Source organism: Peromyscus eremicus, unplaced genomic scaffold (assembly GCF_949786415.1).
Source record: "Peromyscus eremicus unplaced genomic scaffold, PerEre_H2_v1 PerEre#2#unplaced_115, whole genome shotgun sequence".
In the NCBI taxonomy this organism is placed as follows: domain Eukaryota; kingdom Metazoa; phylum Chordata; class Mammalia; order Rodentia; family Cricetidae; genus Peromyscus; species Peromyscus eremicus.
This window is the reverse complement of record NW_026734354.1, coordinates 420,816-438,886: the sequence shown is the minus strand read 5'-3', so window position 1 is coordinate 438,886 and position 18,071 is coordinate 420,816. Positions and strand designations below refer to the sequence as shown.

Sequence of the window (18,071 nt, the reverse complement as noted above, 5' to 3'; positions counted from 1 at the left end):
CAACAGCCCTTATACTGTTAAAATGTCCAAAGACTCTTCTTACACTCAAGAGAACTTCTTCATAGTTACATCTGGTAAAATCAGAAAAAAAAAAGAACTTAATTCTGACTAACATACAATGTCACAGTACACCATTCACATTCTAAAAGAGAAAAATGGAGACACAACACAGTGAGGAATTACTGGAATAAGGCAAGACTGAAGCACAGCAGGACAGATATCAAATCCCTTTATCTCTGTCTCAGATGCATATGGCTTCAGTTTTAAAGGGCTTAGTGGGCCATATCCCTGCAACTTCTCATACATCTCTCTCCTTGGTTATTTCAAATCCTTATATTCTGAAAATGCTCCATGGAAGATGTCTCATAGCTTAGGTGTCTCAACACCTTGTGGTTTTTAAAGGCAACTCAGGCTGTTGTACCATATGATTTTAAGATGTGTTATATTTGTTTATGCTGTGGAACTTTTGCTTTAATGATTCAAATATTTATTGCATTCTTTTCAGATGGATTTATTTAACTCTGTGAAACTGTGATACTTTCACAGGCTGTCTAAAATACTTGATTGAGCTAACAAGGACCTGAATGTCCAATATCTTGCCAAGAGGGGATAGGCAGAATGAAAAAATGGAAGGAGAAATCTAGGAGGAAAAAAAGGAAGGAGGTTCAACAAGAGAAGAGGACACCAGAGGCCAGCCATGCAGCTGCACAGCAAGCCAAAGAATAAGAGGTAATGAAAGGTATACAGAATAGAGGAAGATAAGAGCCCAGAGGCAACAGGTAGTTGGGGTAATTTAAGTTAAGAAAGGCTGCTTAAGCTGGGCTGTGGTGGAGGCCACCTTTAATCCCAGCACTCAGGAGGTGGAGGCACGCAGATCTTTGTGATTTTGAGGCTAGCCTTGTCTCCAGAGCAAGATGCAGAAAAGCAACAAAACTACACAGAGAAACCCTGTCTTGAAAAACCAAAAGAAAGAAAAGAAAAGAAAAAAAAGAAAAGCTAATTAGAAACAAGCAAAGGCCAGACATTTGTAAGAAAAAATAAGCCTCCATGTGTGTTATTTATTTGAGAGCTGGGTGGCAGGCCCCTTAAAGAGTAAAGAGGGAAAAACTATCAACAACACCAGGCTTCATCCTCTTCATTTCATGCAGTGAGTACCCACAGTGCCCTCACTGAGTTTCTGCCTCTGTCAACATAGATGCTTGCAACAAATGCTGAACTGTAACCACAGACTAAGAATTTATGACCCTAAATTTTTATTTATTCTTGTTTTCAGGACATCACATAAAGGGGGATCCTGTAAAGTTTGATTTCTTAATTGGGGTGGACACTAACGTGATTGAACCACAGATAAAGCCAATTTTGTATTATGTTGCTTCCTGAGAGTAGGAATCACTTGACTTACTGCTTCCACAAATTAAACATTTAGCAAAATGGAGTCTTACCCTTAGGGCACTTTGCTAGGCTTCCATTCCATAGCAAGCACCTTCTTTATAATTGTGATAAACTCTTTGAAATTTCCTGCTTGTTTCTTAAAGACTCCCACCAAAGGCCCAGACACAGTTGCCCAAAACCCAGAAGAGCTGAGGGAAGAGATATCTTAAAATAAACAGAACTGAGTCAGTTTCCCCTTGCTGGAGAGGGTGAAGTCAGGTGTTTTCAAAGGAACAAAGTCAGGATGTCTGGTGGTGACCAATTAACCATGAGATGCCCCTCTCTGGAGAGAATATGACCAGACCCTGGAGATGGGTTGTAAAACTCCTGACAGGGCAAATAGATATGCTGAAATAAGACAAACTCCAAGCCTACAAAAAAACTGGACAAATCAAGGATGGACCCATACTAATCCCCTTCCCTCTAAGAAATTTTATGTCTATAAAAACTAACTTACCCAAGAAAGAGTAACTCCTCCCTGCCTCACTGCACTGCGGCCAAAGAATGCTTGAGATGAGTTCCCTGTCATGACTTGTAACAGAAATAAACCTTGCTTTTGCATTCTGGTATGCTCGTCCTTGGTGGTCTCTCTGGGGTTCACACTCTGGGCACAACATTTCCCAGTCAAATGCCATCTGAATCTACCTATTCATTTTCATTTATTTCTGCCCCCATTTGTTATCTTTTCACTCTAGACCTGAATGAGTCTTCAGTAATAACCATCTAACAAATTCGATATTCCTTTTAAAGAACTAGCCCTTTTTTTTAAATTCTGTCCAGGGCATAGGCAGAATAAGAAAAATTGTGGAGCCAAAATATCACCCAAATAACCTCTAACTTACTTTCTTTGGACTGCATCTGTTTCTGTCATTACTGTCATTACTCTTAACATTCCTATTTTCCTGGTCTTAAAAGAACAGCCAATTAAGTTCTATGAACAACTTTCTTTGGTTTTTGCCACCTAAATTCTTCATATCATCCACATTCTTCCAAAAGACAATATCAAAAGTTCTATTTAGGAACAACACCACTTTTGTTGTTCCAGTTTTTTTTTCTATGTTGCTTTTATCCTGCTGTGATTAAATTTTCTGACAAGAAATATCTCAGAAAATTAATGTGTTTATTTGGCTGATTGTGTCAGATTACACTCCATCACCTTGGGAGATTAGGACGGAAACTCATGCTAACAATTGAAGGAATAACCCATGGGCCAAGATTGTTTCTGGACTTCTTTCTTGCCTAGTCACTCTTTCATACTCAGACAGCTTCCTTTTCCATCCAAGGCCTCCTTTCTTTAGGATATTGCCACCCTCAATTGAGGAACCTTCCCGCATCAGTCATCAATCAACACAATCTATCACAGACAAAGCAGTTTCTGGCTATTATGAATAAAGCCACTATGAACATATTTGAGCAAGTACTTTTGTGGTTATATGGAGGGGCATCATTCAGGTAAATGCCCAAGAGTAGTATAGCTGAATCTTGTAGAAAATGACTCTCAATTTTCTGAGGATTGCATATTGATTTCCACAGTAGTTATACAAATTTGCACTTGCAACAGCAATGAATCCCCTTGCCCCATGTCCTTGCTAGCATTATCTGTCACTTGTGTTATTGTTTTTAACCATTCTGAAAGGTGTAAGATGAGAACTCAAAGTAGTTTTGATATGTATTTCCCTGATGGCTACGAATGTTGCACATTTCTTCAAGTGTTTCTCAGCCACTTTAGATTCACTACTGAGAATACTTTTTAGAGGTGTCTCCCATTTATACTTGGATTATTTGGTTTGTTGTATAGTTTCTTGCTTTCTTTACTATCCTCAGTCAGGCAGGCTAGAATCACATACACAAACATGGTATACTCACTTATAAGTGGATATTAGCAGTTAAGTAAGATATAATCACATTAATCATAGTTAATGACAGTACAATCCATAGATGCAGAGAGGCTAAATAACAACAATGGCCCTAGGCAGGATGTGCGGCTATCCCTTGAAAGAGAAAGTAGAATGCATATTTTGGGGTGCACTGGAGGCTAGTAGAGATGAGAACAGTCAGAATCAGGTGAGTAAGAAAAGGACAGAGGGGGAGAAGAAGGTAAGGAGAGATAACTGGAATACAGGAGCTTTTAGAAGGGGGCATGAAAACAATGCATTACAAATATCCTGGAATCTATGAGGGAGACCCTAGTGAGGACTGCAAATAATTAAGAATATGGAGGCTGAATCAGGCATCTTCTATAACCACATAAGGCTTCCAGTGATGGAACTGGGACACCAAGCCAGCCACTAAATATTCAACTGACACTTGCCCTGCCTACAAGGTATGCTGAGTCATGGCTGGCTGGTCATCAGCACATAAAATTTTCATACTCCCTACATCTCCAGTCAGTCTTGTCTGTCTTCATGAATGACACATCAATTAGTAAACTCTTTGGAATTATGAAATTACTCCTCCTGCAGCAATCAGGTCCTTTTTCATAATGGTGCATCCAACGGCTGTTTGCCTACCCTGTTTCCCCCAGCAGTGTACACAATAAACTATTACCTCTATTCTGGTCTAAAGACAGAAAATATTCTTCACATGCAAATCCTTTTTCTTTTACTGCAATAGATATTCAATTGTATGACTCAGATAGATAGTTTGAAACTCTGAGATAATACAATCATTCAATTTAAGATTTTGCAGGTGTGATAAAGAGGAGAGCAATGTCACTGCCCTGGAGAGCAACAGACTGGGAGCAAAGCCACTTGTGTCAATATAAGAGAGCTTGTGTCCGAAACATTTTTTAACAGGATTAAAATGCAGGTGTCCTATAATTAATATGCCTTCCCAGGGAGAAATCACTACACACACTTAAGAGATTAATAAGGAAAAAATATCTTTAATGATAGCATGCATCCTTCTCCACCTAAGGCACACAGAGGATCCAACCTAGAAAAGATTTTTGCATTCAACATAAGGCACACAGAGGATCCAACCTAGAAAAGATTTTTGCATTCAACATATGTTATCATCCTTGTGACTTTTAGATTCAGGATCCAGATTACACTTTGAGCAATATAAAGAGGGAAAGAAGATTGCAAGTCTACCCACTTAGACAGGTGGGAGACTTACACAGCAAAGATGTTTCCAAAATTATTTCTTAAATACCCCAGTGAAACAGCAGGAGCTTCTTCAGTGACAGGATTTGGAGGAGAAAGTCACAAGGAATGAGAAAGAGAGGAGAAGTATAAGGTAGAAAAGATAAAAGCTGGGGTGGGGAGGTCTTGCATGATCTATGTGCCATGTCAACTAAGCTTCTTAAGAAGAATAGCAACATGTAAACTACATGGGGGGGGGGAAAGAAATGGATGACTTCTATGAAGTCAGCTCAAACTATCATACAATGGAACAGATTCAAGTTCTGAAGCAGTTCCACCACAAAGGCCCTAGTCCCAGGTCATTACCAGTTCTCCAAAGCTTATTCCTGGTTTTAGGGAAGGAGCTCTGTATTAATTTCAATACATCAGGCCCTAAGGTAAAGCTCCCAAGGCTTAGGTCCCAGGCTTTAACTGCCTTCCCAAGAATTTTCCTCCTATGTTCCTGAGGGTGTAAATGAGATCCTTGCTTGATCAGACAACTCTGTAACACAATAGTGTTTTACTTTTCTTCCTTCTTTTTTATTAAGAGAGGTTTCACTGTGTAACTTTGGAGCTTGTCCTGGAACTCACTCTGTAGACCAGACTGACCTCAAACTCACAGAGATCACCCTGCTTCTGCCTCCCAAGTGAGTGATGGGATCAAAGGTGTGCACCACCACCACCCCGCTAGTGTTTCACTTTCCAAATAGTTGTCACCTGGTGTCATATTGCCCATCTGGCAGAAATACTTTCCTCAAGAAGAACACTAGAACTTTAAGGCATGGCAGGACTTAAGGTTGGTTGTGACCCTGTAATGCATCAATGAGCAGCTTGTTAGATATTTTTTGATATAGGGTTAGGCCTAGTGGCTGGTTATAAACCTGGGGTGGCTCCTTTGTAGTGGTTTGGAGCCAAACATCTGGATAATCAAGTGAACAAATGTGTATTCTACTGTCCTAATCTCTAACAGGCCTGGCTACAGTACACTTATCTTTAGGGGGATTTTTGGAGGCAGTCCTCCCTTAACTAAATTCTATTTTGTGAGACATACTATCCCCTAAGCATTAGTAAATCTGTTATATCACCAATTCTACCCTTCTACATCACACCTTAGTAGTGGAGTGATACCCAACACATAAGATGCCTTTTACAACCTCCACAAAAGTAAGTGTAAATGGATCTTAAACATGAAAAGCAAATGCAAAGTGCTAAACCTTTACAAGGTACTGGAGAAACTAGGACTCTTAAATATGAAAAACTGCTTTTGTGGAAGGGCCTGAAAACAGCTTGACCACATAGTGCCATGGCAGGTCTAAGGGCCGAGACACAGCTTCTGTGACCAGCTTACTAGCAGGCAACAGCCAGATACAGAAAAATACATAAGATTATACCACCCAGGGATCCACCCATAGATGGGGAAGCACCTAACATGCCAAACACTACGAAAATTAGATAAGGTGGCTAGATGTCCCTGAGTCTAGCACACACCAATTTTTGTTTTGTAGATACCCCTAGACAATTGTCAACCAATCAGGGTCCTGAACCCTGAAAATCCCCTCACCCCAAACACTGCTATTATGAAAACACCACTCCATCTCAGCTCAGGGCTTTCTGCTCTCACTGCTGTGTGGGACAGACAGATCAAGCCTCTGAGCTTGAAAATAAAGGCTCTTTGCTTTTACATACTGGATTCAGTCTCCATGTTGGTCTTTAGGGGATTCATGTGAACTGAGCATAACACTTTTAATGGGAGCACCAATAGCATGATGAAGTTGACTACAAAATGTTTCTACAAACAACTCCCTGCTTCCCATTCTGTGTGCAGATTCAGCCCACAGAGCAAAGTTATTGAGAGGTGTGCCCTGGGACAGGAAGTTTCAAGGACCACATGGGACCTCACAGGACAGGGATTCTGGCTGCAGGTTCCCACCCATATCTGGAGAGGCCCCACCACACTGTCTCCTGCACCACATCATCTGCCCTACCCCATCTGGGGACAGTAACACCTCACTCACAATGTTGTGGTTTCCAGCTTCTCCATGCTCTCTGCTGAGCTCCCTGCAGCAGCACTCACAGCAGACCACACGAAACCACTGGCGCCTTCTCCTCTTAAAAGTCAAAACCGAAGCTGGCTGCTAGTAGAACCCTGCACCATTTCTGACAGACAGGTCACCTGGAAGGCCTGATTGTCTAGTGAGGCCTGAGTGACAAGAGCACCACTGGTAGGGTTACACTATGCTTAAAAAACACAGCCCAATGGTTCTTAAGCCTGCCTTCCACAGAAGGCATTTTCTAAATCAGCAAATTTCTGCATTTCAATAGCTCTTATCCTGGGCTCCAATACAAACCCTGCAATCTTATTGTACTCCATAGGCACATTCTCTTCTTCCTTCTGGAGACAATGTGGCTACCTAGTGTGCACAGCCCACTGCACTGTGGTGTGGGGTGATTCCCTGTCACAAAGGTAGAAGGGTTTCCAGAATATTAACAACTGAAAAGAGATTTAAAGACAAGAAAGGAGATGTTTGTAACATGAATTGTTACAGGGTCTTATTAATAAAAACCTGGAGCCAGATATTAGGGTGAAAACTGAAAGATCAGAGAAGCAGAACATGCCACAGCCAACCTCACCTCACAAACTCTTCAGCTGATCCTGTTTCCTCAGACTGAAAGCCTTTGAGGCCTCACTTCTGAAGGTCTCAATTGAAGGGCTTAAAAAGCCTCTATTTCCTGATCCTCACCCCTTGTATACCTTTCTGCATCCTTCCATCAATTCCTGGGATTAAAGGTGTGTGTCCTTCCTAAGCAAAGACATGAGATCTCAAGTGCTGGGATTAAAGCTGTGTGCCACCGCACCTAACTCTCTTCCCAGTGTGGCTTTGAACTCACATAAATCCAAATGGCTCTCTGCCTTCCAAGTGATAGGATTAAAGGCATGTATGCCACCACAGTCTGATCTCTATATCTAAATAGAGGATGTTTCTGTCCTCTGATAGCCAGATGTGTTTTGTTTCTTGGAGCATGAATAAAATATCACACAGATGTGTGTTCTGTGACTTCACATTGTGAACTAGAAGAACTAGTTCACAAACAGATTAGGAACTAGACCACAAACATGATAATAGGTATTTCTCTCTTCAGAAAGCTGGATGAGCACATCCCTAGGGTAATAATGTGCTTATAGAACACAGCAGAGTGGTTCCTGGCCCATTGTTCTACCCCTGACCCAGGCCTATTCCAGATCTACAGAGTTTTGCATTTCAGTAGAACTTGCCCCTGGTGTCAATAACAGATTCTTTTATCTTCCTGCACTCCTTAGGCGCTTTCTCTTCTTCCTCATGGAGACAAAGTGGATAGCTTCTACAGTCCATTGCACAATGTGGAGTGGAGTGATTCCCCTCTTCCCCAGGAGGAGGAGTGTCCAGAATATTAACAATTAAATAGATTTTAGTACACAACAGATGGTGGTTGTTCTGTGGTTTCACACTGAGGAGAGGTGAACTGAAGGTACTTTTAATGTTGACACAGGGACTTCAGAAAACCAAGAGAGAAAAACAGAAACCAGATCATAAACAAGATGACCAGTCCTTCTCCCACCACAAGGCTGGATGATGACTCCATTGCTTTAGGAGTTTCCTTATGAAATTCAATCTCTTGGCAATTTAATAGTAAGAAGTGAAGTCTTCACAGTAAGTTGAATACTTAGAGAAATGGAGCAAGGAAGAACACAGCTATGAACAGTATTTTTAATTAAAACAATTTCCACAGCAGACAGGTGAAAAACATCAAAACAGCAGTATTAGTCAAGGGATATTTTTACGTCAAAGTAATGCAGAAACAAATATAAATTATAAAAATGATGGAAAGACATGCCTCTGGCATGTTCATATTGCAGTACAAGGTCTTATCCATCTATCAGCATTATGGTCACTGCTCTTAATTGGATGACTCTGCTGAGCTATTTTCAGCTCAGAACAAGGCTGCTTTTGCCTCTGGAGGCTGGCTCTGAAGAAGGCCACAGCTCTTTCCATGATGGACACAAAGAAGTTCATTTTCACTATCTCTGGCTGCTGTCTGTCTCAGGCCTGTGACACCACTGAAGAGAAATCCATTCTTTAATTTTTACTGTTTTTAACTTTACTTAGGTGGGAGTTTTGCCTACATGTCTCTCTGCACAGTATCTAAAGAGTCCAGAAGAAGGCAGGAGATGACCGGGACTGAAGCTAGAGCAAATGCTTAGCCACCATGTGGCTTCTAGGAATAGAACTTAGGTATTCTGTAACAACCCCCAATGCTACCAATTGCTGAGCCATCTCTTGAGCTCTTCTTTTTAATTAAAATGTATTGCTATAATTTTACTTAAAAAACATTACACCACTTTCTCCTTTTATCTCTTCACTCCATCCCTTCTCAAATTCTTCCATTCCAACTTCTTCCTTGAAAACTATGTGTGAATAAGTATGCTGATATACATGCAGACAGTCTACTAAGTCTGTTTTTTGGAGATTTTATGTACATGGTTGAGGGGATGAGAGCCTTAAGGAATTATACATTAGTGACACAGAAAAATACTCAAGCTTGTATGTCAAAGATCACTATTAAAAGTGTTTCGCCAGGCAGTGGTGGCACATGCCTTTAATCCCAGCACTGGGGAGGCAGAGCCAGGCGGATCTCTGTGAGTTCGAGGCCAGCCTGGACTACCAAGTGAGTCCTAGGAAAGGCACAAAACTACACAGAGAAACCCTGTCTTGAAAAACAAAGTGTTTCAAGTAGGAGGCCTGGTAGATGTCCATGAATTCATAATCTGGGTTCTGTTCATCTTGTGCAGCAAACTGGGTGGTGGAGGAGTCTCATATCTATTAAGTGGATAAAATAACCAGACCCAAAGTAAATTTGGTGGAAAATATTCACTTGACTCAAAATTTTATTGCTCATCCCTACCAAAGAAAGTGTTACCTTTTATGGTCCCCAGAGTCTCATGTTAATCATAACATTAGGCATTTCCCATAGTCTTTAAAAATTCCAACATTTAAAGAGTCTATAGTTTCCTAAAGTTATATTCTGTGAAAAAAAAATGAGTAACAGCCTAGTCCACTGTTTTCACAAAGGGAAGAATAGCATCCTGCATCACATTGTTCAAATTCTGAGACTCTTAATGGTATTCTGGGATCTCATGGACTAGACAAGCTCTATGTTTCAGGCTTTCCCATCCTTAGCACAAACAGCTCTCCTACAGTGCTGATAGAATTGCACACTTGCACCTCTCCTTCATTATCCTGTGGTTCTAGAATCTACCATAGCTTCAGGTTCCTGCTGTAAGCAGTCTTTTCTCAAGCCCTCTCTGAAGGTATTTCAAATCTGTGACATATTCATCAGCTCTCCATGAGCCCTTCAATCTTGGGTTGGCAGTCAAGACACCAAGGCAGAAGAATCTCAGGAAACGCTCAAACTTCTGGGCTTTACTCAGATTGCAAACAAGGGTAGTCTCTATTCCTTCAATCTACTGTATGGTGATTCTACTATTAACCTGATCACACTCTATCCATAGTCTGGAGTCAGAGAATGATAAATGTTGGTTCTTATTACATAATCCAGTACCAAGACCATGCAATGGAATGGTGCTATCACTTCTAGAAGAGAGAAAAGACCTCTCCTCTCAATGAACTTTATATACAAGACAATCTCTCATTAGCACACCCCAGAGAATAACATGATCTAGATAATCCTTCCCAGGTGTGCCTGGAGGAGTGTCCCTTAGCTGATTCTAAATCTTATCAAGTTGAAATTCAATATTAACCATCACACAAAATTAATAAAATTTACTGTGTAGACAGAAAACTTTTTTTTTTTAGTGATATCTCAAATATGAATGAGCCACGTTTGAGGTCAAAGCATGTAAAACCTTTTGAGCATGGACTTACTCCTTTCCCAGATATAAGCAGCAATTGTCTGAAGATTGCAGGACCAAATTATGAACCTCATGTAGAGTAAGGCACAGTGTAGAACTCTTCTGATCCACACTTTTACCTCATTAACACAGAGTCCCATCCAAGCATCCTCAGGAACTGACCTATGATCTTGTTATCAAAGAAAAGGAAAGACAGACAGACAGACACACAGAAAGACACTGAGAAGAGAGAGACACACACAGAGAGAGACTCCCTAAGAACCCATTGAAATGGATCTTACAAAGTCACCAAACCTGTAAGATGGCTTCCTACCAATTAAGTGGGGCTCTCCCTCATAAGACTACACTTTCCCAAACTTCTTTTTACTAATATCTGCAAAATTCCATAATAAAAATTTCTTTTTACCCAGGTATCATCAAGTGTGATAGAGGCTGGTGGACATCTTCAAGTTCCAGGCCTAGCATATCTACTACATAGAGAGTTCAAGGCCAGACAAGGTTAGAATGTGAGTCTCAAAAGACTCACTCCAAAATTCTCTGCTTCATAAACTTGAGGGCTGTGAAAATGGTTTAACACATAAAGTGCTCACCTTGCAACTATCACTTTACTTCTGCATTAAAGACAGTTTCAAGAGTGCATGCCTGTAATCCAGTGTTTTTAAGGCAAGAGAAAAGGCAGACAGGAAAAATCTCGCAAGTCTATTGACATGTGATAGCAAATTACTGACCCTGTCTCAAACATGCTAAAGGGAAAAGGCCACCATCCAAAATTGTTCTCTGACTCTTACACCCAAACCATGACATATATACACACATGTCCGCACATAAATGAGCACATACATTCAAATAATGAAAAGTATGTGCATAATAAAATTATAATCAGAGGATGGGGCATACATATTTTATTCCAATACTTGGATGGTAAAGGTAGGCAGAGTTCTGGGAGTTTGGGACCAATGTTACCTACATTCTGAGTTAAGGTACAACTAGAGTTATATAGAGAAAACCTGTCTTAAAATAAAATTCCAACTCTGATTTGTATTGACTCATCCTGGAAATGTTTTACAAAATGCACTGAAGTGTCCCAGCTTAACTGCTGCAATGGTCTCATGGTTCAGGACAATAACTCTTAAAGTCATTTTAGGTGTTCGCCACTAGTCTCTGATAAATCATTCTCAGAAATGAAAAGAGCTGAGTATGGTAGCAGAGCCAGGTAGATAAATCTCTTTGAACTTGGCCTATATAGTGCACACATACACACACACACACACACACACACACACACACACATACACACACACACACACACACACAAATATTTGAATATAATTTTTCTTTGTTGTATGAGACAAGATCTCATTAGAAAGTTCCAAGCAGCCTAAAAATCACCCTGTACAGTTTAATGAATAATATATATTGAAAATATGTAATATACAAAACAAATATAAAATAATATACATTGAATATATAAGATAAAATTGCCAGGCTGTGATGGTGCATACCTTTAATCCCAGCACTCAGAAGGCAGAGGCCAGCAGATCTCTGTGAGTTCGAGGACTGCCTGGTCTACAGAGTGAATTCCAGAATAGGCAGGACTGTTTCAATGAAAAACCCTCTCCCAAAACAAAACAAAACAAATAAACAAAAAATTCCAGTAAACATTTCATTCTATACCATGGGCTCGTTATTCAAAACATGACAGTTTTCTGTACAAAAGAGAGCTTCCAAACAATTGTCTAACCCTGACTCATCTAACCAAAATCTATAGGAACAGCAACAACTTATAATTTCAACAAGCTCTGTAATTCTGATGATAACCTATATAACTAAATTTTTAAATAGAAAATAGCAAATGCCACAAAGCAACAGTTATAAGTTTCTTTGCCTTATGACATTTTCAGTTTTACCAACTAGCTCACCTATGAGGATCACCATGCTGTCTCAGGAACTTCCAAGACTCTAGCAGTATCTGAAGTCTCAGAAGGCAATGGTGGCCCCCTGAAAAGCTCTGGGATAAGCTGGTCACCAGGAAATATTTGGAAAGAATTTGCACTCAAAGAAGGGTTTAGATAGTGGCTGAGAGACTAAGAAATCGGAAGACAATCTGGTGGCAAGAAGATCCTTAGAAAGGGTAGGTGGATTCCTGGCTCACTTTTCGTGCATCAGGTTCTCGCCTTTATGATCATGTTCCATCATCCTGCTACTTCTAACAATAACAGCAGCAGTACTGTGACCTCCACATCTCTGAATTTCACCATCAGCCTTTTTTGACTCCTTGTTTAGGGCCTGGGGGTTTCCAGGGACTAGTTCCAGGGATGCAAATAATCAGGCCAGATGACACTCCATGAACACCTCCTTCAGCTCCATAGATAACTGAGAGAGGCAAGAATAAAGCTGGGTTTGTGTACAGGGTCTGTGGGCTTTTGCAGCTCCACCTTCCTTCCTCCCTGGGCCAAGCCCACAGATCACCTCCTAAATACACTATTGGTGAAATTATTAAGGCCACTCCACATAGTTAAAAGGAGATTTATATAATGTCGTAACTTACAAAATAAGGGATAGGTAGGTCGCGGGGTCTGGGGAAGGTGTATCACAGTCCAGCAGTGTTCTCTGGAGCTCTGCTTGGTCCACCTCCACCATCCAGGGTCCCCGAACCGAGAGAGTGCCCCGCTGATCCAAATCTCGGGCACCCAGGCGCCTCCCTTGGCCCTGCCTTGTAGGCGTGACAGTTGCTGAAGTCTCAATTGGAGTTGGAACTTCCAGATCAAAGCTGGAATGACTACCCACTACAATACACCTTCTCCCTGAGGCAAACTCAACAGAAATTCTTGACTTCTTTCCTCACAAGCACAGCAATCTCCAGATGCACCCCCAGGCAAGTTCCTCACAGACACACCCAAACACAACATCCTCACAGACATTTTCCCTCCCTGGAAATGCCCTTCCAGACATTATTCTTAGCATTACTCAGAGGACTTGGGACTCCTGTGGTGACATCAGTTTTGGGGAAAGAGTCAGAATGGGGAGTGATTGGCAGCTAAAATGAAGAGCTTCTCTAAGATCAAGGACAGTGGATACAGCAAGGCAGCCTATCCACTGCAAATCACAGGGCCTTGGAAGAGGAGACCTGTGAAAGAACCAAGCAGTTTCTGGGAGGGCCATGATCAAAAGACATAGTCCTTGCAGTAGCTCCCTTTCTGCATGTACTCGGACTGCTCAAAGTTCAGCCAGATGTTTACTGTCTGGGGCCCCTCACCAACTTAGAGTTATGTGCAGTACGTGCTTGGCCAGCCAGCCCCATGGTGGTTCAAGGACAAAGCCTGGGACTTGTGCTGGACTGCCCCCAAAGTGATAAATTGTAACTACCAACCAGTAAATTCAAAGGTTGCATACCCTCACCCAATTAAAAGAGAACAGAGATAAAAAAAACCAATCCGAGTTGCACCACTACAACCCCCAACAGGCCCCCTGAAAGGCTTGTGGTTTTTGCCTTTAAAAAGCTAGCCACACAAAGAAAAAGCAAGCTCTTCCTGGCCTCACGGTTACTACAAGTGAGTGCTTTGGATCAAGCTTCCCTGCCAGCGGCTTGTAAACAAACAGAAATAAACCTTGCTTTTGCATTCTGTACCTAAGGTCTTTGGTGGTATCTTTGGGGTCACAATCTAGGCATAACAACCTGGACCTCCAGAGCAGGAATCATACAGGAACTTGGAAGCCAAAGCCACAGCTCGTATGGAAGACAGACCCTCACATATACCAGAAGATCTCAGGCGGAGAAGCAAACATGGCCAGTACATATACTAACATAGAAGGTCTAGGGAGATCTAATGAGACCCTCTTTCTAGAAAAAGTACTGGAGGAAACTAATGACTATTGAGAGGAAAAATTGTTTTTCCCAGATGTCAGCATCCTAGTTGGTTATTCAAAATAAAGTGTTCTGCCCTGAAATCATATAAATATAGAAATATCAAATGGACCCAGTAGTTCACATTTATTTATGAGCATATATATATATATATATATATATATATATATATATATATATATATATATATATAACAAAAGAGAAACAACCAATTTGAAATGGAATAAGTGGAGGCAAGTAGCAGATTTTATTTTGTGCCAGGAACCAGCTCCAAAATCATGACACAGAGACTTCTTTTTAGTTATGAATGCTTCCTGACACATGGATTATAGCACAAGATGCGGAGTCTGCCCTTTGTACCCATCCAACATCATGTACACACAAGAAAGCTCAGAAGATCAGAAACTCCTTTTGTCCCCTGGAACTAAACTTTACAGAATCACACTACTGTGGCTGGTAGTAGCAGAAACCTAGAACATTCTAACCATATATTGCTGAAAAACAATCCCCATCAGCATCTTTCTACCAATTTCTAAACTATTTGAAACATCTGGAGACAACCTAAAAGTGGAATGCAATATTCAAACTTACAGAAATTAGACCTTCAATTTTCCAAACTGTCTTCCAATTGCACACCAAAAAGCATTCCCATGTGTGCACACTGGGCAGTGACACTACAAGCATCATATCCTCCCATGCCAGGACTACAGAGTCTCTCCTTACCCAAGAAATCCACACACAGTGAGGCTCAGAGAACAAGGGCCACTGCCTAGGTCCCACATGAACCAACAGAACCACAGTCTGACACATGGTTGATCCAAATCTCAACAGAAATGACAGCTCAGCAGACCTGCTATGAATACTCTACACTCACCATGGCATATCTTGTGGTCATCTTTACAACACACTACAGCAGAAGCAGAGGAGAATCCTGGAAAGAACCTGCAAGCCACCTTCCATTAATACTCCTAATTGCTAAGCCTTCCCAGAGTTTCTCATTGGCTAGGGCCACCCAGCTAGGCCTACCCTGCTAGTCCTCATAATATTAACAGCTCCCCTACTGGGTGAGCACAGATCAAATTACTCAGAGAGCAAAAATCCTTCCCAGGTTGATCCTTTCACACTGTGGTCAGACAGGATCCTATTCCATGAACTTTGTAGTTCAGTAAAATCCTCCATTCTCCCAGAGCACTTCCTGTTCCTCTTCTAAAGGTCCTATTTGTACACATTCCATTACACAGTAAATGTTCAGAGTAGACAGCCCTGTATTTCATAGCTGCAACCAAACACAAGTCTCATTCAAACCATATCTGTTATTAAACAAAAAGAGACCATGAATTAAAACACAGTGGTCTATGGGAGGGATTGGAGGTAGGAAATAATACAGTGGAAATAATTTAATTATAATCCCAAAAAATTCTGTTAAAAAGTTGAAACAGGCTTTATGGTCATGTGCTCCAGAGACAAGGGATTTGTATTAGAGCACACCAAGTACTAACATTATTTCTCTCTGGGTATACGTCTTTTTTGTTTGTTTGTTTGTTTTTGATTTTCGAGACAAGGTTTCTCTGTGTAGCTTTACGCCTTTCCTAGAACTCACATGGTAGACGAGGCTGGCCTTGAACTCACAGAGATCTGCCTGCCTCTGCCTCCCGAGTGCTGGGATTAAAGGCGTGCGCCACCACCGCCCAGCTTGGGTATACATCTTAAACTTGGAAGACACATTCATATTAGAAAGGCTCATACCATTTTATCCACATCTACTACTTACAGTCATTTGGTTTCATGAAAATTGAGTTGGTTATCCAGATTATAGACAGCCTGTTCAATAGACTCAAGAAATGGCCAATCAAAACATTTATTGATCATCTAACATTGATTACCTCACTACTCATTGCTAATGTCAACTACTGTCAAAGCATGATAGCTTTCACCCTCTTTCTTGCCCATCCCTCTCTCAGCTATGGCTATATCTGCTTTACAGTTGGTCAGTGAGCTCAGTTGTTATGTCAGTCCCACTTCATTTCTAAATTCACAATAAAATATAGAGAAGTTGAAGGATATTCATTCACTGGTCTACTTTTCTTTCACACAGACCAGTAAAGGACCAACCTGGAAAAAGTTTCAGGATGTTTTTTTCAGCACTGGGCAGCAGAGGCAAGAGTAGGTGTTCAAAACAATTTTTATTTATATAATTTGAGGCAAGCCTGAGCTACAAGAGACATTGATCTGTGGTTCTAAACGTACCTAATACTGCGACTCTTTAATACAGTTCCTCACGATGTGATGACCCCCCTACTATAAAATTATTTTCATTGCTAATTCATAACTATATTTTTGATACTGTTAGAAATTATAATATAAATATCTATCTGTGTTTTCCAATGACCTTAGGCCAGTCCTGTGATAGGGTCATTTGCTGTCCCAAAGGGAGCCATGATCCCCAATGTGGAGAATCACTGCTCTAACTAATAAAAATATACAGATAAATAAATAAATAGCATTATAAAAAAAGTGGAATGAGATTCTGAAACTAGAAAATATTCAACAGTAAAAATTATAGTAATACATTAAAGAAAATGAATTTTAAAAATGATACCAACAATTAATGTTTTATAATGATAAAAATGATAAGAAGGACACTTAGGTATCCTGCTGTTGAAATGGAGTTGGTAATACCTTGATAGAGAGAATACCATTAATAAGACTCTGTATGTCTTTGTCCCATGTGAAATGTTAGCCTCTGATTATTGTGAGCTAACACATGGATTTACAGCCAATGGCCTATGTTTCAAACTTCTGAGTTAACTTTACTGTGTCAACCAGGGTTGCACATATATATCTACATAGGAGTGTTCCCTAATTGGAAACTGAATACACAGTAATTCAGCCTATTCTCCCAAATCAGTACACCCACCAAATCTGTCTGCCTTCATTCACAAGGAAGAAACTAATACATACAGGAAAATTACAGAGAAAGTCACTCACCATGCCCCTCTTTGTAATGGAGACCCCTGCAGCTCACGGCCTTCAGCTTCAGTCTGTGATCTAGCTATTGTCTAGTCTGTCTCCCCCTGCAGTGTACATAATACACTGTTCCTCTTCTTTTAGTCTGGAGAGAGAAGCCATGCTCCACACACAAATCCTTTCTCTGTTCTGCATTGGACAGTCCAATATGTGTCTCAAATTGGTAATTTTAGAATTCAGTGGTGGTATAGATGTATATATAATCCAAGATTTAGTCTGGTTAGTCAGGCTACCAAGGGAAATGCCCTGTGGGGTGACAGACAGGGTACAAGTCCACATCAAGAAACATCAGGAACCATGGCACAAAATTGCTTTTCAAAAAGACTGGAAATGCTCCTGTTCTAGAATTAATATACCTTTACTGCACACCAAGATTTAATGTTGTTTGCGACCTTGTACTTATCTCTAGAGCAGAATTTAGGGGCCTGTTTATTAATGGAGGGATGGTCCTTTCTGCTGGTTATAAGTCAGGGTTGTCTCTTTTGTTATGGGAATGTAGCTGGATAATCCTGGGGAACAAATATTTACATCTTATTATACTAATCTCCAACAGGCATGGTTAACATACTGATAGAAACTCCCAACATGCCCCCAGGGGCATGGACATGCATGCCCGGCAGGACTCTTAGTCACTTCTGCCTAGTCCTTTCTGGGTCAAATGTCCTGCCTGACCCATGACCCCATGGCCCTGTGCTTGTGTAAAGCACGCAGGGCTACC

General features: G+C 40.8%; 1 protein-coding gene across 1 annotated transcript in view; it reads left to right on the top strand.

Moving 5' to 3' along the window:
* Positions 1 to 3,393: 3,393 nt before the first annotated feature.
* Positions 3,394 to 18,071, top strand: part of LOC131901603 (zinc finger protein 724-like) — a 34,930-nt gene continuing 20,252 nt past the window's right edge. Inside the window, exon 1 of the mRNA XM_059252706.1 lies at positions 3,394 to 3,495. Coding sequence (XP_059108689.1) covers positions 3,394 to 3,495 — 102 coding nt within the window. The remainder of the gene's footprint in view (positions 3,496 to 18,071) is intronic.